The 25282-nt window shown below is 35.6% G+C and overlaps 1 protein-coding gene across 3 annotated transcripts in view; it reads right to left on the bottom strand.

Moving 5' to 3' along the window:
• PLXDC2 (plexin domain containing 2) overlaps positions 1–25282 on the bottom strand; it is a 407490-nt gene that overhangs the window by 192227 nt on the left and 189981 nt on the right. For all 3 annotated transcript variants that reach the window (XM_068561117.1, XM_068561123.1, XM_068561106.1), the window contains 2 exons: positions 22580–22726; positions 5036–5105 (listed from right to left, as the gene is read on the bottom strand). In XM_068561117.1, the coding sequence (XP_068417218.1) occupies positions 5036–5105; positions 22580–22726 (217 nt within the window). The remainder of the gene's footprint in view (positions 1–5035; positions 5106–22579; positions 22727–25282) is intronic.

Raw genomic sequence — 25282 nt, 5'->3', positions numbered from 1 at the left:
GTTGTATAATACTTAATACAATGTAAATGATATGTAAATAGTTGTGAATACAATATCAATACTATGCATAGTTGCCAGCTCACAGCAAATTCAAGTTTTGCTTCTTGGAAGTTTCCAAAAATGTTTTTTTTCGAATATTTTTAATCCGCAGTTGGTTGAATCCCTGGACATGGTACCCACGGATATGGAGGGCTGACTGTATATATTTACTTTTGTTTGTTTGACCTTTTTTATTGCCATGTATTAATTTTTCAGATACTAAACACTGATTACTTAGTGAACATTTTACATTTTATTAGTTATCATGGGGCAAAGAAAATAAAATAGAACTAAAATTGACATCTTATACAGTGCTGTATGTCAATTATATCAAACTGGAAAAAGAAGTGTGTGAAGTAGGCTTCTCAATAAAACTTTTCATATCCTGACAAAAAAATCTAAATCTCCAACTAGAAATTCACGTAGAAAGGAAAGGAGGGCAAATCCTTCACATAAACAAGGTTAAGTAATACCTGTTCATTATTATCCTTTTAATTCACGTCATCTTTGATTCCTAATCTCACGTGCAACTTGCTTGCAATTCCACACACTATTTTAATTTTGAATCAGCATCTGTCTACATACTTAAAATTTGAGGGCCAGAATTATCTGGATAATGTCAACTTTTCTCTCTCCCATTATAACAGGCATCATTTACCACCCTCTCCCACCTCCCATTTTCCTCTCATCTTAGTTATATGTAGTGCCCCTGATGGACTCATGTGAAAAATATTATTACTAGTGATGGTTGCAAGAATTAAAAAATCAAATCCTCACACATAAATCTACGTTTTGAAGCTTTTAAAAGATCACTTTAGCAGCCTAAGATTTAAAAAGAATCAATTAAAGTATTCATATGGAAAGGTAATAAAAGGCAGTGTGATATGCAAACAACACAACTTAGTGGTACGTTTAATGGAAGTATCTGTACAAAATGCACGGAGGACTAGTTTTTTAATGCCTGGAATATTTGTATTGTGACGTATTTTTTAAACAGAAAGATGAAAGAATGCTTTCAGATTCTGCTGCCAGGGAACCAAAAAATAAGATGGTATTTCCAATTCATTGTGTACATTATTTGTATGGATGACTGAAGCTTTTGAAAATTATAATGCTTAATAAGCAAAGATTCATTTTTGTAGTTTATAAATAAATGACCGGATATTTGATTTTTATTTACATTTTAACTAGAAACTTAATTTTACTCACAATGAAATATATATGTATATATATTACACATACACACACAATGATGGGTCACAGTAAATTATGCATATATCTGTATTTTTAAACTACTCTGTTTTGAAATGGTATTGATCCTAGCAATAACACAAGACATTGTCTAAGTTCATTTTAGTCAAAATTAGTGTCTTTGTGGAGATAGAGAGATTTTAAGGAGGCATGGGAAATGCGGAAGCGGTGAGGTAGGAATGAAGGGAATTGTGATTTAAAATATGCGCTTTAACATTTCACTTTCTTTATCTTAAATCCAACATAGAAACAGGTTCAAGAGGAATTTGCAGACACATTCAAAGAGAACTGACAGTCAATAGAATATCTCTGTTCATTTCAGTTTCATAGAAACCAATGTGTTCCTACTTAAAAATCCCAGTCCCTGGTCTATTTGCAATGGCCTTCAGTCAACTTTATTTAATCTGACTTCTGGTTTCCATTTTTCTTCCAAGCCTTTCATGGTTAATAACTTTTTCAAGATTTGTAAGATGATGAACCTTTGTCAGGTAGGTTTATCTGCTTATAAAACCTAGTTAATCAGAAGAGATCTGTTGAAAATCTATGATTCAGAAGTCTTCTTCCAAGCTGTTCTTAGCTTTACTCACCTGTGTCTTAATGAATCCTTTTGGCTGAAAACCTTGATCAAACAACTCAAATGATGTGCCCTTCACTGGCGTCAGGCACTATAATCTATGTAGAAGTATTGAAAAACTTGCTTCTTTCTTTGACTTTAACTGCCTAACCTTACCCTGTCCTCCACTGCCAGATTAGGCCAGATCTGTTCTTTACTCAAAGAAACCCAATACTTACTGGATATCATCCAAGTGTCTAAAGTTCAAAGTATTTTACATCACTCTTCCCATCTCCCCTTCACTAGACTCTTACTCTGAGTCTCCATTCAAGATGAACAGGTTCACTTGACAGACCTCCAAATATGCTCAGAATGGGCTCAGCACTGTCACTTAGCTCAGCATCCCCTTGTCTAGAATGTCCCTTCCCTCTTCACCTCTTTTCAACCTGCTTCTTTGCCTGCTAAAATTCCACCGTCCTTTAAGGCCAGCGTCAAATGTTAGCTCTTTCACAAACCTGTTGATTCACCCAATAAGAATGATCTCCTCTTGGAGCAACTTTCTGCTCCTCCAATACTCACAGTCAACCTTGTCTTATTGCTTAGTCATATACTCCTTCCTCTTAGATTCTAAGCTTCTGGAGGAACAACAGTTTATTCTTCTCTGTACAAACCAAAGTATCATGTACTATGTCTTTCACACAGTAAGGGCTCAACCAATACTGATTGAATAAATAAACAATGGAAGTGTAGACAAGCTATTTATTTAGCTGAAAACTTTTACAGGAGATTCTGGTTCCATTTTGGAGAAACCCAGGTCAATGTCTAAATTATCTCAGTTGTGCCTCTCTAAACAGGGTATAGATTTAGATATGCAAGGCCATACTAGCATTTCTTAAGCAAAAAATATAAAAGGTTTCTTTACATTAGTGTTTTCTTCAAAGAAGACAGAGATCATTCAAGACACCAGATTTTTCACTTACTTTGAGGATCTTTTCAAAGAAAAATGGTACTTTGAAGCCGTAAACATGATATAGCCATCTGTTTGGGTTTTTTCCTACCAACTCAGCTAAGGGAAATCTTACTTCATATTGGCTGAATCACTGACAAGACTTTTAAAGATAAAACGATTTGAGAAACAGAAAATACAAAGCTGCCCATATTTTCACCACGGTGTGTACAGATTTTGAACAAATGTGATTAATAATTCACTTTTAAAAATTCAGTGGAACACCGGTAACCTAAGTGTCAGAAAACAAGCCTAATATTCATATTATAAGATAACCATGCTCATATCATACTTTAAAGATGTGAGCGGATGTGAGGTAATCCATGGCTTATAGGGGCAATCTTTCAATTTACCTTTCTTCTTTCCATTCAGTCTTTCAACACATTAATTAAAATGTCTATTAAATGCCTGGCACTATACTAGCACAGAAATACAGGGTGAGCTCATAAAGACATGGTCCTTGTGTAAATTTTACTTATATATAGTCCTTTTTTTACACAAAATGTAATAGTTTCTGAACGGAAGCCATTGTTTTTCCCTAAAACCAGCTCTTCTGCTTAGAGTTGTAAATTTTGCTAACAGCATCATTTCTCTCCCTTCATTTGAAGCCTCAGAATCAGCAAGGCCCTCAATATTTGTCACACAAACTACTGCAATATTCTTCCTATTATGTGTACTAACTTTAGTTTTTTATACTTAAAGCATTACAAAATATCTTGGTTCAGCTTCTTACATTTATTGCTTACCTAATTAAGGACTATTGACTCAGATTGACTCTTGAGGCAGTTATAAAATTGTCCCAAACTACTTTTCACATCTTAATATTTTTTGTAAAGCTACACCCAGCTTCATTCAAACTCAATTATTTACTATCTCAAACATATTCCACCAATTTCCTCTTCTGTATAGTATTTATTCAAGATATTCTTCCCTGTGACCTACTCTTCCTTCCCTACATAATCACAGAAATTATAACTTCCTTCAAGAAATATCTTAAATAATAATTTCTCTATAAAGTCTTAAAGGATTCTGACAGATGTTTACAAATATCTACAAATAAGATGTTTTCAAAATACAAATGTCATCATTTGTATTTTCTAAGGAACTCCCACATTCTGCTTCACTTTGTCTAATAGTCCACTAGGCTACACAATCCTAAGGTAGAGGTAGCTTTATTTACCAGTGTTCAGAGATGGTACTCAGAACTTTTATTTGCTTATTGGTATTTCTGATTACAAATCTTTTTCTGAATCCTACATATCTTCTAAGTCTTATACTGAAATATGGTAATAGTGACCAACATGGTTCCCATACCAAGCAGAAGACCAATAATAAAACCCAGTGAAGGAAAGGGACTCTGATCTGTGGTGCTTTAGGCTTGGGCCATCCACAGACTTTTCATCATATCTATGGATTTCTTTTAACTTGCTTCTTTACTTACTCTTCCATTTTTATGTTTTTATCTCATTCTTCTACTTTCTCTATCACTCCATGTTAGGCAAGCAAGCAATATTCTCCGGCATTTTGCTTATTTCTGCTAGTAGCAATCAAGGAATAAATTTTTCTCACTCCTGGGATACACTATAAAAAATGCTAATTGCCTTTCTAGGCTATTGCTAATCTCTAAACTAACCTCCAAAGTTTGTGGAGAAAAATAAAATGAAGAGAATTCGAACTGAATTTCAGCGTTTATTTTTTAAACTCAAATGAGTTGTCAGTCAACTTAGGTGGCATTAAAGGGGGAAAAAAACACCAACCAAATAACTAAAGTTAATATAATGTGGTTTTGAATGTGAATGTATATATTGATATATAAATAAATTTATATCGATCAACTATATAAATTAAAAGAAAATGAAAATACTTCCATAGCTTTCTTAAGCACCTTTTCTTTCTAAGCTCTGTTCGCTTTCATGCAGTCTTCCATATTATCAAAAATGAAATAAAACTTGGAAAGAAAGCAGAGATGAATCTAAGCTGAAAATTATTATAACTACATTTTTTTCTGCAGAAAAGTTTCCCCAATAGCTATATTCTTTCTTAGGTTTTATTTATACCCATGACTTTGTGATAGAAGACAATGGTTTTCCCAATAAATGTCCCTTTTGAAATATGGGGTAAATTAAAAATAGTAACTGTAGTGAAACTGTAGATTATTTAGAGTGAATGGGTAGAAAACCACTTACCCCCAGTTGCCACAGTGATTTCACGTAGGAAATGGCCATAAAATGGAAAATCGAAGGACAGATTCACTCTCTGCAAGGAATAACAACCAGAAAAGAAAATCAATAATGTGCATAATAGTAAATGTAAAATGAAGAGCCTTCCACCTAAAAAAAATGATGCTTCTACTTTGCACCACTATTATTGTAGTTGACTATTAGAACCTGAATCTTGGATGGAAAGAAAGATTTTTTTCCCCTGGTAATTAAATGTTTAAAGTATGTGAAAAGAATAAAGTAGTGCTGTTGTGGTCTGTTGATCTGTTCTTCAGTTACAAAGAGAATCTAGAAGTTTCAACTCTGAATCAAGCTATTCTCTTTAACATCACCACTGTCTTTCAGTTGGCCACTGCAAAGTGGGTCAGCCATCACGATAATTTTAGGGTTCTTTTTAGTTTGAGTAATCTTCTCCGAAATAGTAGAGCACGTTATCTGTCAAGTTTCACTGAATTTAAAAAAATATATATTTTATTTTACAAAATGATATATTCAAATTTATCTTCTGTACATCCCAGAACAAAAGGCAATTTTACAGAACAAGATATTTTGCACCTACAGATCTAGACCTGCAGATATTTTTATTTTTAAGATGCGATAAACTCCCCAGATTCAGTATACAGGTGACCCTTAAACAGCAAGGGTTTGAACTGCGTTGGCCAGTTCCACTTATGAGGCATTTTTTTTCCAATAAATATAGTATCTGTGTTTTCATTTTACCGATCTTTAAATTATCCAAGTGTTGAGAAAAGTCTGATTAGAGATCACAATATATGAAATCAAAAGAACTAGGGTTTGAGTCCTGATTCTATCCAGCCCTTGGGTGAGTCATTTGTCACTTTCTTTATTTTTGAGGCAGAGATACCAGCGTGTGGATTTTCAAATGTTCGGGGATTGGCAGCCCTAACCCCCAGTGTTGTTCAAGGGTCAACCGTTTTATGTCCACTTTTAAAAGCACAGAATCAAAGAATAAAAAAATGCTGGTTACTAGAAAGCTACTTTTACTTTGTAGAGAGGAAAACTGGAGAGACTTAGGAAGAAAGTTCATAAATTTTGCCCCTCTTTTTTCTAAAAAGGGATCTGAAGCTTGGGATATATATATTTATAATATATCTTTCTTTATATAGATAGATAGATAGATAGATAGGTAGTAAGATAAAAACAAGACACAACAAAGCAAAACAAAGAAAAAGAAACTCTAGATTTTTTGTATGTTTGAAATGATATGAACCAGATATATTATTATTAGGCAAGAAACAAGAAAAACAGGGAGCTATAACAAAGGTGATCAGCTGAAATAAAAGGATCCATAGGGAAATTAATTGGCTGATTTAGAGCGTAATAGCATGTACAAACCACCTATAGTAAAAGGTTATTATGTTAAAATTCAACAATTTCTATATCATATCTCTCCCAATATACAAATTTAAAAAAATAGAGAATTATAGCTAGATTAAATTTAGCTCTTTCCAATTGTGCAAATGATTGCTTTTTTATATCCATCAGAGATTTCTAATGACTTATTTGGCATGATATTAATCATTCAAAATTTACAGTGATTTTCAATTAGGTTTTTTTCTTTCCTTTTTAATGAAAGCTGCATCTTCAGAAAGGGTTTATCTTCGTTTTTATTTTATGCTGACTAATGGGAACAACAAAACCTATTTTCACAGCACTAACTGAAATGAGTGGTTACTAATAACCCTACATAAAAGCTTCAGTGGCAAAATCATATATCGCAAAGAAAAGGTCAGACATAATTTTATAAAGGCACTTGCTGTAGTACACTGTTCTCCATCATTCTAATTTATTTCCATGCTCATGAGCAAATCGGTAAAATTTACAGCCCTTTGGCATGCTCACTTCCAGAATAAGAGTCTGGTTTAAACATCTATCACTAACATATCAAAGATGAACCAGGGGAATATGACAATTTCTCAGCCACAACAAATGTTTAAATATTTTAGAATAAAGTTGAGATAAACAAATACATAAGTTAAAGACTGTTTTTGAGAAGTAAATAAGTTCTCAAGGAAAAATTGGTGATATATTATCCTGAAGCACAACATCAATGATTGAAATGTTTCCCTGTTTAAATGACCAGCTTACCTTAATTATCACCATGGCCTGCTTCACACTGATAATAGCAATGACAGTTTAGAAAGGTGTTACCTTCTCCATAGTTGTGAAACCTACCCATTTCTCTCCAGGTACTACTGACACCCTTCCCCAAGTATAGATCACTTTTATCACAATAACTTGCTCACAGGTGTCTTGGCTCCATTTTCCCTGGAATTCATTCTCCATACTAGCTAGCATATCACTCCCCCACTTGAAATCATTCAATCTAGAATCCCATTGACCCTGGAATCATGCCAAAATAGTGAAAACGAGTTCTAAACCCACCACTAACTGGTCTCTCCTACCTTATGATTCTCCCTTCATATTTTCTGCTCAGGTCAGCCTTCTAGAATAACTTTTAGTTCCTTGAAACTGCCACCCTTAACCCTGGGCTCTGGTACTTCAACATGATGTCTCTTCTGACTGTAAGGGTCTCTCAACCTTGGTTGGTCATGGCTCCCATATTCTTTAAGCCTTGGCTTAGTTTGGTTGGTACTCCAAACCTGACATAAGGACTTGGAGCAGATAATTTGCTTGGAAGGTGATCCTAGGAAGCATTTGCTAAAGGAGGTGGGAAAAGTGAGACAAGGAAAAGAGAAAAACTAGTAACAGTTATTGGATGTGTTACCACTATAGCCAGGTCTCCCCTTGGAGACCTTCTGAGAAAGAGCAGGGAAAATATGCCTCAGAATCATCTCATTGGAGGTTAGGAGGCTGGGCTACTTATCCATCAACTCCTATCTCCTGTTGATCAAAGGTGCTCCTGTGGGCAGTTGAATCCTCCCTTCCCCAGGATTACCCTTGCTTACCCTCAGGCAGAAAGAAGAGCCACAGCACTTGATCTGCGGAGTTGCCAGTATATTAGAAGCTGCCTCCCACAGCTTCAAGTGAACTCAGGGAGGCAGAAGGGATATGGGGCAAAGCATCAAGAGGGACTGCGAAGTGTCACTTCCTCAGAGTCCTACCGTGACTTCTTAGCCCAAGTTATACTTCCTACTGTATCTCACCTAGCATTCTCTCTATATATATGCACACATGAAACAACTGCATGGGGTTCAGATTTTAACTGCTTCAAAGTGAAACTCAGCATCAGGGTGGTTAAGAATGGCCCAAGTGGGAAACCAAAATTTAAACCCAGATCTGAAAGACAACAAAGGCAATGCTCTTAATTACTGAGCTATTGAAAATATAGTGGTAAGAAGTGTCACACTTAAAGGCAAATTTTTGGAAATTATCATCCCTCCTTAAAACACCTACAAACACAGACACACACACACACACACTCACACAGACACACACAAACTACTGAAACATAAACAAAAATCATTAAGCACTAGAATTTCATGAAGGGCTTTAAGCTAATTTATTATATATTCAGTATAATTACCCTCTGGGTAATTGGATCATTATTTTATCTCAGTATGGTATATAAAACAGGCATGGGGGGGGGGAGCTAAAGGAAAGTTTTATTTGTTCATTCATTCATTCATGCAGTCAGAAATCGTTTATTCAACACCTTATATGTACCAGGCACTAAATCAGGGTCTGAACATCATACAGTAAGTCCCACCCAGTTTCTTCCTTCAAGGAGTTCAGAAGATGGTGCAGGAGAGCAACACGGAAGGATAAACAAATAGGACCAGGCAGAGTCAGAGAAAGGACCCAGAGAGAACACCTAACCCAGAGGAGATGGCATTGAAACTCTTTAAAAGGAATCACCAGAAGCTAGCCAGATGAGACCTGAAGGCATGGGAGTGGAAGGGATTGTGAAAATATATGTAGAAAGTAAAACTGGAAGGATCGTGATTAATTGTACATAAAAGTTGGGAGCGGGGAAGAGCAGTCTAGAATGTAGGACAGGTTTCTAGCTGGGTGACTGGTGGACCATAATCCACCAACTGAAATGATGAATACAGGAAGAAGAGCTATTTTGGTTAGGTGTGAGAAGACTTGCTGTGTCACTAATTAATTACGCATCATTTAACTATATAATTAAAATTAAAAAACCCAAATTGTAAATGCAACAAAGGACCCTTCTGCAATCAAAAAGGCTAACAGAACCCTGGACATTGTCACAAAAAGCCACTGCAAACAAAAAGAAACGTAATCTTGAAATTTAGTTGACTTAATTGATGTACATGACACAAATGGTGAACATTTTCCTATCTTGGATCTCATCCCATAAGAAATATCTAAGGTAAAAGGAAGAAGTGTTTAGGAAAATTGTCATGTGAAGACACAATAAACGAATTAACAGGGTGAAATATAAAATGAAAACTCAGAAGTGAAATTTTAACAAGCATGTGTGGCATAAATAAAATCAATTGAATTTGCTAATTCCTTACACTCTGCAGAAAGCTGACTATTTGAAAGGAGGGGTAACAATAATTTTGAGACAAGCATAGGAAGTATCACAGCGGGGAGAAGAAATTTATGAAGCATGCTTTGAAAAGTTTGCAGAAGTATATAGGTTCTAGGTGGTCTGTTGCAAATTTATGGCAGGTACAGCCATGTATGGCTGTGACTTTTAAAACCACCTCATGCTCCCTCACAGCATGCCCCGCGGAATCACTGCTGGAACAGACTATCAGAGGCAATTAGGGCCATACTCACAGATCTCTAAGTGCGTCCCCACCTCTTACTGCCTCTTTTACATATTTTTCTTATGCCTATCGCCATCCGGCTTCTGGCTAATTATTATGATCCCTGCTAATTCTTTCCTAATAACACAAGAATTATAATCCTATGTAAACACTATTCCAGGTTTACTTGTTTGCCTATTTCTCAGTGGTATTACAAAGATAAATTAATTAGTCAATGCCTGTAAGACCTTGAAGACAGAAACTATTAGGTTAAGAATCTGGAGTGGGCACATTGATAATCCTAAAAGCCATTTAAAAAGTCATTAATAAAAAACTGCCTTTTGTTTTAAGACAGCTTCTTATTTACAGTAATAAGGTTATACTTTTCTGGTTCTCCCAGCCTTGATTTCATCTTTATAAGGTATAGTCTTGATGAAAGCAGCTTGTGGGAAAAAAATTAGTAGTAACTACTCTTTTAGGAACTGCTGATCTCGTGAGTTCATGACAGCCAAGGGTCCAGAGAAAATATCGGCAGTATCCATTTATTTAAGAATAAATTCATGGATTAATCATTAATTGCTATACATATATTTTAACATTCTATTTTTAATCATTCAAATCATTTCATGTTTGCAGGGCACATGTTTGTATCTTGAAGCTGTCAAATAGGTGGGATGATGATGGTGATGACGATGATTGACAAAGTGAGATTGGTGTTATTTTTTCCAAAGACAATTTCAAAAGTTAGACGAAGTAAATTGGAATCATATCATTTGCAGTTTGTTTATTTATGTCAAATATTAACTTTGAGAGGAAATGCAAATTTTAAGAAAAGATACTTTTTGTTTTATTTACATAGATATTTCTAGTGATACTGGCTTTCATCAAAATACCTGAATAAATTGTCTTATTTCCAGTAATATTTATATCCCTAATAAATAAAAATGATTGAATAATCCTTATTAGATAACTTTTTATATATAACTATGAATAAATTTAATTTCTTAATTGGGATGTGACATATTCTTCCATAATGCACAAAACATTCTTGAACCTGAATAAGGTCCACATAACATTCATTCCCCTATAAATGCTTAGAACAGATTATTGCAGTCCTTTGTTAATCATAGACACAAATTTTAAAATCTTCTTTTAGTGGAAATAGATGGAACTTTATTTTTAAATTTTCAAAGATTCTTTTCTAATTTTTGAATGATCTAGCATGGTTTTAGAGTCAGACAGACTTGAAATTACATCCCAGCTTTGGTACTTTGTAGCTGTGTGATTTCATAAATCATTTAACTTCTTTAAGGCACAGTTTGCTCATCTGTAGTCAACACATTTCTTTAAAGGGTTGTTTTAAGGATCAAACGACCAAATGACACCTGGGCCTTCATAAGCACTGAGTCAATATTATATTATGTACCTGAAGGCGTCTAGCATAGCAGTAGTTCCTTAAAACTCATTTCCTAAATAAAAATAGCTCCCTGTTTGACTCCTAATAAGTAGATGGAAATGATTTGATATATGTTGTTTCTAAAGTCAATGCAGGCATATTGCTTTTCTAATAGAATCATATGACAATTAGATATTATGTTCCTCAGCAACGTTATGATGTTTTCAGTTTTGTCATATTGAAATAATCATAACTACTGTATTTACTGGTGTTAGGAGAATGAAATTAGCATTTAATATATCAGACATTATGCTAAGTATTTGCCTGCATTTAGCAAGTATGAATGCTAAAATTAGGTGAAAGTATGACAAGAAACAGGATGTTGGTATGCACAAAGTATCTTCCCAAAAGATACTAGATAATTACCAAAGGAAAAATAGTAAGTTTACAGTGAAGAAACAAAATCTGGCAGACATCACCTTAAGCAGGTGATCAAAGTTAACATCACCAGTAAGGAGACATATTGACATCACGGACCTCCTGATGTGATGCATGATGAAGGACAAAATATCATTCCTCTAGTATTCTTGCCAAAAATAGAGACCTGTGTTTAATCATGAAGAAGCAGTAGACAAACCCCAAATCAGGATCATTGTACAAAATAACTGGCAAAGACTCTTCAAAATGTCAAGTTCATGAAAGATAAAGAAAGATGCAGAACCTGTCATAGGCTGGAGGAGACGAGACTAGATTTGACAAATAAATGCAATGTAGGTCCTAGATTGGATTCTGGATAGGAAAAAAGATGGTTTGGGGACAATTCACAAAATGTGAATAAGGCCTATAGATTCATTAAGAGTATCACACCAACATTAATTTCTTGGTATTGGTAATTGTACCATGAGTATGTAAGGTGTTAATATTTGGGGAAGCACGGTGAAAGCTATATGGGAACCCTTTCAATAATTTTTCCAAGTTTATTTATAAGCCTGAAAGTATTCCAAAACAAAACTCTAGAAGGACAAGTAATAAGTTCAAACCACCAGTAGTAGTAGAGCCAGGATTTCAATCCAATATGCTTGACTCCAAAACTCCTGAGTCTTGACCACGATATCATTCTATCTCCCTTCTTTTACACTAGGTGATCCTTTTCCTACCTATTAACAGACTTTCTATAGCTGTGTTTTCTACCTGATACTCTTAACATTGTCAGTGACTCACGTTTTTGTTCTCAGTAGACATAACTTAATTTTCTTTAAAATTTAATAATAATGAAAATAGCTAGAAAGCTCCCAGGTGCCTGAGGCAAAAGCCACACACAAAAAAATCTGAGGAAGGTACAGAGCAGTCTTCTCACATGAAATGCACCAAATCACAGGGACTAGTGCCATGCTGGGGGGAGCTGTAGTGAGCTGCACACCACTGAGGTCTGATGGCAACACGGTGGGTCCCTTCTCACCAGATAATGGGTACAGCCTGAACTACTCTTTTTTGCTCATTTGAGGATCAGATGCTTCCATTTCTTCTCCTCCAAGGAGAGATCTAAGGGCCTATTTTCTAAACTTACAGCACATTTATTTATTTATTTTTTTACAATTGTCAATGGTAATGGCCTTTCACTGGTTTATTCACCTATTTAACAAATATATTCACTTATAAAAGTAACATAAACCAAAAGATAGTAGAATGATAGAAATATGAGTATATATATGTATATGTATGTAGATATAGATATAGATAGAAAAATTTAAATCAGTAAGTTTCCACAACAAGCAACTACTAAAGAGAGAAAATGTACTATGCAGAGGCATTTCCATGTGGTTGACAGAAGTGCAAGCTTCTTTTGGTATACCCTAAAGTAAGATCCTGCTTCTAGGCCATAAATGAGCTGAGTATATTCCAGAAATAAAATAACTGCAGTGGGCAGGATGACTCGAAACAGTTTTACCATGTAGGATTTTTACAAAATGTAATTTTAAACAAACTCTCACACTCCGGGAGGAGTGAACAGGACGTGGGTCTTTAATCCAGTGACTGAAAACACTGGAAACCTAATTAAAATATCAAAATGCCCATGGAAAGGGGCTAATCAATATGCAAATATACAGGGAAGGGAGTGGCTCCTTTTAGAAATAAAGCCCATCAACTGAATTGATTTTCTGAGTTAGAAATTCTAACTGCTTCAGCACTTTTTTCATAACAGAACTGAGAACTTAATTAACCCTGCATATTGAATGACACTGCGTGGGACTACAGGTAAATTAGAAAACAAAATGTAAACATTTTGCAGTTACCTGATGCTTGCTCATATTAACTTGAGATTAAGTGAATTATCATCATATCTTTTGACCTCTCCCACTGCACGCTTCCCAGAAACACTTGGCTTACAGTAGCTTGCCTATACTTGCATGTTTTGAGAATCATTCAAATTAATGTGACTATTTACCATTCAGGCAGAGTGCAGAACATAAGTCTGTTCAAGGGCACTGAAAGTAAAACAGTGTTTTATAAAGAAGCCCTGGGAGGGCAGGTAGGGGAAGGGGAGAACCAGACGTCACTTCTGAATTTTTCATGCTGCTCTAGGAACAAGGCAGTGATTCTACCAGGCTTCTCAAACCTGAGTGTGCAGGGCAATCACTTAGGGTTCTTGTTTAAAATAGATTCTGATTCAGTAGGTCTGGGGGGGAAGGGAGCTAAAATTCTGCATTTCTAACAAGCTCCCAGAGCTACTGAGACTGCCCCAGGAATCCCACTTGGAGTGGTCAAGGCTTTATGTCATATAAATGGTCTTTGAAACTCTAAAACAGTGCTGTAAGGAAGCTTTGACAAGCGTGAAATGGGTTAAAAGGATAAATAGACTTGATTCCGGATAACATCATCTCACTTCATCTGTTAGCACTCAATTGACCTGAAATTTTCCATTTAAGGAAGTAAAGGATAGAGGTACCTCCTAGCCCAGCACCTTTAAAGCAATGATTTGCAAAACCTCTTTGCAGCCCCGGTACGCCTGAGGGCAATGACACTGGTTACTTCCTTGACCAGAGACTTGGACAGGGCAGGAAGAGTATTCCTATGAGTTCATCCTTGACAGTTTGAAAATGCCCTCCCTTGCCTCTGTTGATTATAATCTGTCCTCCCTTCTTTCCTGTCACTGGAAAATGACTGTTTTAAAGTTAAAATGCTCACATGACGATGGTTAGTATCGATCTTAACAGACAGCTATAGAGCTGTAGTTAGTAGCCAGGGTTTCAACACTGTACAAATGTTAAATCATTCCATTCTGGTAACAACCTTAGAAAGTAGGTACTATTGTCATTCCCATTTTACAGCTGAGGAAAGTGATTAACAGAGAGTAAATAACAGACTTCAAGTCACCCAGCTTATAGTTGGCAAAAGTGGGGACTCACACCCAGGCAGCCTAAGTCCACATGCTTAAACACTATATCAAGGTGCCCCTCAACTGACATTGAAACAGCATGTAAAACATTGACCAGCTTAAATTGGTTTTGTTCCCTTAAATCAGGTTGTTGATTAATCGAACCTGGAGTTATTTTACAGAGACAGCAGTGCGCATGTGCAAGACAGGAACCCAGGCCTCCAGGCTGACCCTGGAACTTAGACTCTTCAGTCTACAGAACTCAAAGAATAGAAATGCTTCCACTGGTGCCCTTTACGGAGTGAGAAGTCCTTCAATAAGGAAAATCCAGCTCCCAGCAGCACAAGTAACTTGAGACTAGTCAGTCAGCTTCCAAGTTTGAAATTCCCCTAACCCCTTAAATTTCACCCCAAACTTGGATCTGAGACAGATTTGAGCCCTGCCTGCCTCCCTGCCAGTCAACCTCGCAATAAAGCTGTTTCCTTTCTCAAACAAAGGTGTCACAGTATTGGCTTCTATGCACATCAGGCAGGGAGTCCTTGCTTGGTAACAGTGTGTTAAGATTTGGAATTCAGTGCTGGCAGAGCTCCTGGGAAGGGTGATTAAATCATTCAAAACTTGACTACAGGTTGAAATCAAAATTTAGGCCAAGTCCAATTTTAACTCTTCAGCCTCCTCTGCTAACATCTCCTCTTTTATTTATTCTTTTTAACTTTTTACTTGGAAATAATTTCAAATTAAAGTTACAAGAATAATCCAAAGAGCCTCCCCCCACATCATTTATGCAGATTCACCAGTTTTTAACATTTTGCCACAGTTGGCAATTTTTGGATTTTTCAAAAGCTAAGTAAATTGATGCCTCTGAACACAGCTTCCAAGAGCTGCTCCTTTATCCACCCCACCCATATCTGCAGTTTGCTCTGCAGGGATCAGGACTCAGGTGCCTAAACTCAGCCTATTTATCAGGAGCAAAACTTACTTCGCATTTCTTCTCAGAGAGTGGCTGCATAGCAAGAAATTCCTGGCAATTTGTCATTAATTGAGAGTGGCTAAAAGTGTTCTACTTCTGGTCCCACTGGAGTGGAACAGAGCACCTTCAGTGAAAAAAGGATGAGACACCTACTTTCTGGGGCTGTAATTCCAGGCACAGCAGAAGTTCTGATGGGAAGGCAATTTATAAGCAAACCATGTGAGACCTTGACTGTTTTGCCTAGAATAATCATCCACCACCTAAGTCACAGGCTATAATTTAGTAAGAAGAAACAGACCAAAAAAAAAGATATTGAAAATAGGTATAAAATATATTTTTAAAAGATACTAAAATACTAGCTTGTTCAGGAAATCTCAATTCCAAAATGTCTTGTCTTTCATCTTCTACAATTGAAGATTTTTCACAAGAATTATACCTACTTGCCTTTAGTTATATTTACCCTTAAGGAACATTATAGTCCATCTATATTTTGCTAATTTTTCTGTGCTACGAAGCATTTTCCTTGCAAAAGAGTCCTGTGAAAGCTTTATCATTGAATAACTTCAGGATGAGAATATGTTTTACACTCATGTTATCTAAAATTAACCCTTGTTAAGTCTTCATGGGGTCCTAGAGAGATCTCGGAAAGGATGATTAAAAACAGGTCTGAGAAGAGAATCTAGGATGAAAGACAGGAGTAAATGGATTCATTCATTCCACCTGAGACATGGCTGCCTGGCTGCAGGGTCCCTTTTTAGCAGCCGTTACAATTATAAAAGATTAATGTGAAACCTTCCAAGAGGGTTTTAACAGATAACCTCAACTATTCATCTCACTTGTGACTTTAAAAAGATGAGTAGAGGACTTCCCTGGTGGTGCAGTGGTTAAGAATCCGCCTGCCAATGCAGGGGACACGGGTTCGATATCTGGTCCAGGAAGATCCCACATGTCGCGGGGCAACTAAGCCCATGCACCAACACTACTGAGCCCCCGCGCTTAGAGCCTGTGCTCTGAAACAACAGAAGCCACCACAATGAGAAGCCCGCGCGTACGGCAACGAAGAATAGCTGCTCGCCGCAACTAGGGAAAGCCCATGCACAGCAACGAAGACCCAACGCAAACAAAACAAACAAACAAACAAAAAAAGCCAAGTAGATATTTATCTATCTAGGATTTTTTTACAGCCATCATTGGTAACAGAGAATGTATGATTACTTCCTATGACTCTAACTTTATATAAAGAATGGTGCCTGTCCTCTACTAAAGACACAATATTGGAGAAATGAGATTAAATTGAACTGGAATATGACGAATTCAAGTATGATTTTTAAAAAGAAGGTGTGTTCTTGCTTTGGAAAACTAAGGTTTGTAATATGCATAAAAATTGAACACTGTACTTCACAAGGCCACTATCTTCAAGAATTTCCAAAGTCCCTTCCATGTCTAAAATATTAGATGGGAATGTTCAACCTGTGTCATTAATGCCATTGGTGGAAGAGGGACTACATCCTTCCTTGTCCACTTTGAGGGAAGTGGACCAGCTTACACGCCTGGCATGCAGAGGAGCTCAGTTACTCTGAGCTCATATTGATTTTATGGAATGGAACAAAAGAAGGCCTTTCTTTTCCATAAAAGGCCCTCAAATAATACGTGCTTCAGGATATTCTCAAAGTTGATAAATGATTTCAGTATGATAATAATAGTAAAATGAATTAATTAGACCAAAATTAAGGTAGACACATGCAGCCACAACTCATCCCAGTCTGTTATTAAACCAGAGGAAAATCCTGTAAATGAAGACAAGTGAGTCCAGGTTGATGAATTGTGTATGTCTTACTTGAAATGAAACAACTCACAAGACAGAATGCAGCAAGTTTATTCAACCAGTCAAAAATAAAAAAAAATAAAAGTAACTTATTGTTAGACACTGCGAACAGGACTCAGGCAAAAATATGTGGTCTAGATAATAGCCCAATAGAGATAGCAAATTAAATTGCCTTTTGAGTTAATCGTTTAGAAAAATAAGCACTTATCAACAGATTTTCTGATGTGCAGAAAAAATGAAATTGTGCAATATGAGAAAACAGTTGACTAAAGTCACCACAGGCATCCAGATATAGCTCTCTCAATACCAACATTATGGAAATGTAAGAGCAATGGAAATGCTAGTCGAAATGATGTTATTTTCCTTGGGGAAAAAGAAAATACCTCCAGAAAGCCTAATTTTTGTTTAATGAAGTTTTCTGTATATATTTGAGTCGTCTGAGGATCCCCACAGACAACAGTCCAATTTTTAAATTTTAAAACAGTCCACCATCGAAAACTATACCAGTTTCATCAAAAACCTTACCTGCTCTATGACAGAGACACAGGAGAGCAGCACTTCATTTTGCTAGTGTTTCTTATACAAAGAATCAATCTTCTTACTAACATATAGAAAGATAATTAAAAAAAAAATTTTTTTTAAAGCCAGGGTATGTTTATGTCTGGCAAAAAGCACACTGGCAATTTCTTGGCAGAAAATTATATAGAGATATTATATAGATATAAATATATAGATATATATCTGTCTATAGAAAGAGACTCTTAGAGATTACTTAGGAATTAACTTACTTGGGGGTTACTATTTTTTGTTGTAAAGAATTAGGACTCTCAAAAAACAATGCCTTACTACCTCATTGTTATTTTCAGCACCCTTTCACATCTCATTTTTATTCTTTTTCTTTTTTTAAAATTTATTTATTTTTAGCTGCTTTGGGTCTTCATTGCTGCGCGTGGGCTTTCTCTATTTGCGGTGAGTGGAGGCTACTCTTTGTTGTGGTGCGTGGGCTTCTCATTGCGGTGGCTTCTCTTGTTGCGGAGCACAGGCTCTAGGCGTGCGGGCTTCAGTAGTTGTGGCGCATGGGCTCAGTAGTTGTGGTGCACAGGCTTAGTTGCTCCGCAGCATGTGGGATCTTCCCGGACCAGGGCTCAAACCCGTGTCCCTGCATTGGCAGGCAGACCTGGGAAGCCCCATTTTTATTCTTGAAGTAGCAGCGGAAGGTTGTCAAGGCAGGCATATTCCCCTTCATTCCAGGTTATAAAATTGAGGTCCAAGAGGCCAGAATCTGAGAAAATGAGTTTTGGAGCCAAGGTCTCACAACTTCTATAACCCCAGACTCCTTCTACTGGGACAGTGGTACTTCTCCAGAAGTTGTGAATCAGAATTTCATAAACTGTGGTTTCAAAAGACAAAATAATTCTAATTTGTCTGGTTGTTGAATCAAACTGTGTGTCCAGCAATAACTAAAATATATGGATCTAACAGTACATAAGAAAATCTCAAAATTGTGGCATTTGAAGGTCCTCATAGAAGGAAAAATAAGTCTGGACTGGTTCCTAGGTTTGTAGTTAGAAACTTCTAGATCTGCAATCTGATAACTGTGTAGTTTGAATAAGGAACAAAAAACCCAAATAAATACCAGTATTTGAATGTAAGGGGCTTGGCTCTTTGCTTGTCATATGATAGGGAATCCTACAAAATTTTCACTTTATCTATGAAGACATGCTCCTTCCTTTAATGTGTCCAACTGTAAAACTAGGTTTTAACATCTGTTTTTACTGCAAATATGATTTAAGAAATGTTATTTAAACCAAAAAGAACAATGGAGAGATTTAAACAAAAAGGACAACGGGGAGATCTGAAGGAACATGTGATGAAATTACCATATACATGTGTGTGTGTGTGTGTGTGTGTGTGTATATATATATATATATATATAAAATATAAATACTAATCATTTTACTTTACATTATAAAAGGAAAGAGAAATCAGTGTGTTTTGGCATGTGAAAAATGTGAATTAAATGACTTCTAAGTTTTACTCTGCTCTGACAGTATGATATTATTGTAGATGGGAGAAAAGGGAAAACTCTTACTCTATTTCCACATTCCTCCTTTTCTAGAAAATTAATCTAAGATTCCAAAATACTGTTTGGACCACATTTACAAATGATGGTGGTGAAGGGGAAAATATTTCTTTAAAAAATTATGTTTCCAGGTCAGACACTCCCATGTCTTCCTCTGACCCATTCTGAGGAAGCTGGGAAAGGGGAGGGAAACTATATCTGCAGGAAATCCAATCTCCAGCTTTCTCACTTCCTTTCCTGTTTGCCCAGGGCTGGGTTAGTTAACCGACTGCCCCGAGTCTTACCCTAGGCTAGGTCTTTCTCTTCTCTTTTTTGTCTAATTTGTTGACAGAAAGGATGCCCTTGGGTATGAAAATTACATCAGTTGCTGGTAAGATTTAAGAAACCCCCCTCTTCCCTTAGGGCTTAAAGTTAAATCCTGTTTCCAGCCAAATTACCAGAGAGCTTTGCATCAAGGATTTTGATGATTATGATTTCAGGGAACCTAATCAGTGAAGTGAGTCATTGTTTCCCGCTTGCCATTATCCCTTGTGGTTAAGCCTCTCAATAGTATCACAGCGGGGAGAGTAGCTGTGGCCGGGTGCCTATGCTGTGTGTGGAGAGGGGCAGGAGGAAGAGGGTATATGTGGGTATCGTTGGGCCCCTGGCCGTAACAATACCTTAACACTACAATTCTGTCATCACCTCTAAAACCTGGTTCTACTTCAAGGTGGCATAATAGAAATGGAGACAAGAGAACAAGGCAGGATTGGAAAGATGGGGAGCCCAACTGAAGAAATATTGAAAAATGGATCTCTCTCTACAATTTGGAAATCTTCAAACTAATATTCAACAATCATACTTATGAAAGAATGTACAAAATTTTTATAAAATATTCTAGTAAGTAAATTTATAAGTTCCAAGGTATAAAACTCCTTAAATGAAGGAGTCCAAGTGGCAAAGTTTTCCAAAAATAAGTAACTAAGTAATATTATCAATTCTATTGTTGTAAATGGAAATTGTGTACCTGTGAGCATGTATGTGTGTGTGTGTGTGTGTGTGTGTATGTATGTTCTGTTGGTGGTGATAGAGAAAGTGGGTACAGGACCAATTTCTAACACTAAGAAATACTTGACAATGGCTTAGATTCTCATGGAAAACCAATGCAGAGTAGCTAAAATAAAGGTTTCTATCAGTGATATATATTTAAAAATCAATGCATGGAGCACCAGATAAGTTACAAGCTCAAGCTCAAGCTCAAGTCTTTCCATTTGTGTTTAAGCCAACCTTTGGTGTTGAAAGCAACAAACAATGTCACTCTCAAAATCACAATTATAAAAAAATGGATCTTTATATCATCATAATATATCTTGAGACTATCAGAGAGCTGTTACAAGGCAGCCAAGCAAACCCTATTCCAAAGAGAAACCAATCTTCTTTGAGGAAAGGCAGGACACATGAACTGCCTCCCCTGTAGGAGAGCACAAGAGAAAGTGTAAGAAGAAATCAGCTAATATTTTAACTGATGAACTTCTTTCTCTGCTTACAGATATCACCCACAGTGGCCGACACCAGAACTGGGCCAATTCATGGAATCTCAATGTGGATACGCAAACGTTCAAACTCTTACAAAGTATATTTTACACTATTAGGGACTGCAATATAGTGGGAAGATTGTCAAATGCAATACATTTCTGAAACAACATGGTCCTAATCTAATCTTTCTCATTTTCTCTTCTTTTGAAGATCTGTTCTAAGCCAGACAGTGAATCATTTCTGAATCTGTCATCTTCTCTGAGACTGCTTGAATATGGAAAGGAAAAGGGATGATGGAATTCAGCAAGGGGAAGTGGCTACTTCATTTGCTTCTCAGCCTCAATGAATCATGATGGTGAATTATAATTTCCATTTTAACTGTTAGAAGTCAATCTCCTGACATAGGAACATCTACACATATACAATGAAGGCTGTTGGCCAAAATTTTTGATATTTTACATTTATCAAATCAATGCCTCTTTAAATCAGATTGGCCATTACTCTATTAGTTCTATCTTTGTATCAATAATGGCAATAGCCCTTGAAATGTTAAAGTTATTTTGTTTTCTCTTTATGTCATGATAAACTGAACAAGACATGGCTTCACTGATAGTAAGATCACCACTATAATCCATGGCAACAAAACCAAATAACTTTTAAAATGTTAAATCAGGCATCATCTTTGATAAAGTGATTATCAAAGAACATTCTGTGAACCAAGTGTGATAACTTTTACACATGCATTTTGAATGGGGAATTGACTGCCTAGGTTAACACCTGAGTCACAGAACTTACTAGCAGGAGACCCTTAGGCTGATTTTTCCAAGATTAAGTTCTCTTATCTTCAATACCTAGATGGTTATAATATTTAAATCATAGAATTGTTGTGAAGATTGAAAAAGCTAATCCATGAAAGCATTCAACTTGACACATAGAACACGATATCAGTGACCATGTAAGCTAAGTGAGGCCTGTATTCATATCTCCTGTCATCCCCTGTATATAGATTCAGAAACTGTGCCTCAGAATAGTTAAATTGTTTGTTTAAGGAACCACCACTGGTAAATGATTTAAGCTCAGACTTAAAATATGTTTGGAGTCTTCTAGATTTAATTATTTTCTTTTATATTAAATTTCTTCACATAATTATTTTCTTTTATATTAAATTTTTTCACATAAATCCATAATTTGAGCTACATGTGTTATCTGAATTGTGAATGTTTCTGGTTAAATCTTTTTCAGACCAAGGGTAATAAACTCATGTAAAATGGAAGATAGCAAATTAATGTAATTTTAAAAAAATGTTCTCTAAATGCATGGATTACATGCATGTTCTCTAATTACATGAAAACTGAAAATCATCCAACATAAATCACAACTTTAAATTGAATATGCAACTCATCATACTTACTGGAGAAGTTAATGGTTAATTAAATTAATTAATTAATGGTTCATTTAATGGTGGCTTCTCAAAATAATTCTTTATCATTTTCTATAACGTCTTACATGCAGTTATTAATCTAAACTGCAATTGCAGAACTAAATATACTTGAAAAGTGATCACAACAATGTTAATATGTCAATTAAAGCAAAATTTTTTTCACAGAAGAAGAAAAAGAAACTCAAAATGTCAAAGCACTTACTGCAGCTTGTCGATGAGTATTGGACAGTATTCCATGAATCTTCACTTTGTCCTTTTCCATTTGGTCTATGTTCACCCACAAATCCCGGCTGGCAGAATCAGATGGACCATATATCCGAGATATATAGTAATTATGATCTGTGTCCTCCTATAATAATAAAGAATAATGCACATCAAGGACACGGACAGTACAGATGGACCTTGAGGGTATTGTGCTAAGTGAAATAAGTCAGATAGAGAAAGATAAATACCGAGTGATATCCCTTATATGTGGAATCTAAAAAAGCCAAACTCATGGAAACAGATTAGAATGGTGGTGACCAGGGGCTGGAAGGGGGTGAAATGGGGAGATGTTGGTCAAAATGTACACACTTCCAGTTATAAGACGATTAAGTTCTGGGGATCTAAGTTTAAGATTATAGATCTTAAATGTTCTCACCACAAAAATGAAATGATAATAATGTGACGTGATGGAGATGTTAACTGATGCTATGGTGGCTAGCTTTTACAGTATATAAGTGTATCAAGTCAACATGTTGTACTCCTTAAACTTACACAATGTTACATATCAATTATATCTCAATAAAGGTAGGAAAAAAAGAGAAGCATTTATTTTTTTCAGTGACTACTCAGTACTAGCTAAATTTGCCTAAAGCATTCTAATTTCTATTTTAGAAGGTAAAAAAGTATATTTTACTTTTGACTATGGCTTCTTGAAATTTCTCCATTTTATCAGTTTATTTTGCTTTTTCCCTAGAGTTGTGTAAATATTTTTTTTTTACCCTAAAAATGAGAGTGTGTCAGAATTGCGGCAAGCAAAGATAGAGGTAATCATACGTGGTTCTTGTTATAAGCTTTGTGTTGATACTGACTGCTATTTAAAACAATACCTCTAAGATGAATCTACTTGTAGCATTTTTTTTCTTTTTCAGGTGAATTCAGAGTGCAACATTTAATGGACGTTTTTTCACATCGGTTACATTTCTGTAATACCTTTATTGTCCTAGGATCAAAAAATGTTTTTTCTTCCTTCTGACCCCCTTTTTACGAGAAGCCTTTAAATCATTATATATCAAACTTATATAATTCAGAGTTACACAGAGTTTCATTAAAAAGAAGGTAAAAGCCCTCAAAAGAAAAAAAAGAACAAAGGTGTTCCTAAAATTCATAAAAGAACAAACAAAAAAACAAAAATGATCCTATTGAAATTAGGAGTGTTAGTATTCTTCACAATAGCCAAATGAGTTAAATAACCTCTAAGGAAAGTGAATTAGATTTTAAAAATATAAAAGTAATAAGCTTCTTTAAAATAAACTGTTATATAGACAAAACTTAAAGGCAAATGAACAATCTGTGTACAATAGTCTTTTCTAAAACAGTAATGTTAGGGCTCTCTCTAATTGCTGCTGCCCAAACAAAAAATGTCCCTTTTGGAACTAGTATTTTCTGAAAGCCTGAACTATAATTACTATTGAGTGACAACAAATTCAAACTTCTCCTTTTAAACTAGGGTTATATTAGGCACTGCTTTCATTTAATGGTCCTAGAAATTGAGATAATACATCTTTCCCCTATAATTTGGGTTGTTAAATTCTACTTTTATTTAAATTCTCATTATTGATATCAACATGGTACCTGTCACAAAACCTTTATTTTTCAGGTTTCTCACTCAATGAAGAGATTTAAATGTCTTAAAAAGCAATTTTGCTGAGGAACACCCAGAAAATCACATGATTCTTGACTAATTTGAATCACAATTAGTTTTTTATGTTGTTGGTTGTTTGTTTTATCATGAAATGTAAATGTGCTTATCAGTTTGAGAAGTCACTAAACAGAATGTATTTAAAAATATTCAGGTATATGTAAGATTAATGTTTAGTGAATAGAGGGTCTATGATTTGAATAATAAATTTTTGGATGGAATTTCATCTAATGCATTTATTATTTAAGTGCTAATTAAATAAAATATAATTATTCTTGAAATCCAGTCAAAATAAGAATACCATGTACCTTTTGACAAGTCATCACACATATATTTATATATATATATATATATATATATAAGACTACATGAAGGAAAGGAATATTCTAAGCAATATTCTAAATAGATTTTGCTTCATGACTAAAAGAAAAACTATGACCCCAAATGTACATCTTGAGAAAAGATGTTGATTAAATGTTAACAGTAAATTAAAAAAAAAATAAAAATCCTATATCTCCAATTAAACTCTAGGTATCATGTACAAATTACAAGTATACCCACGATGAAAGAAAAGAAAGTTCTGCAGAGAAAAAAGAGAAAAGGAGATACAAAAAAAGGAGTACGAATAAGAGTCTATGAAACTCAAGAGAGCTTCTATCCGAATGATTTTCCAGCCCTCCCTTCCAGAACGTGATGACACTGGTTGCTTGGGTTCTAGGAGAGTAACAAGCATTGTGGTTGTGCCTTCAACTCCTTCCCGTTGTCTGGTGCTTCACCATTGGAAGCTTTCAGTGGTAAGTACCCTCCTTGACACTGGGCACAAGCCATTCTACACGTGTCACTCCACTGGCAACAGTGGTTGGTGGGCATGATGAGCACATAACCTAAGAAGGACCAATTAGTGAGACATCTTGGAGATTAGGTAGAGAGGAGATAATTTCCCTGATTCTGATTGCTGAGATGTGTAGATGTGAGACTTGGAACTACTGCCACCATTTTCTA

This window comes from Eschrichtius robustus, chromosome 1 (assembly GCF_028021215.1).
Source record: "Eschrichtius robustus isolate mEscRob2 chromosome 1, mEscRob2.pri, whole genome shotgun sequence".
Taxonomy (NCBI): Eukaryota; Metazoa; Chordata; class Mammalia; order Artiodactyla; family Eschrichtiidae; genus Eschrichtius; species Eschrichtius robustus.
The sequence above is the reverse complement of the archived record's forward strand: the minus strand, read 5'-3'. Positions and strand labels throughout refer to the sequence as shown.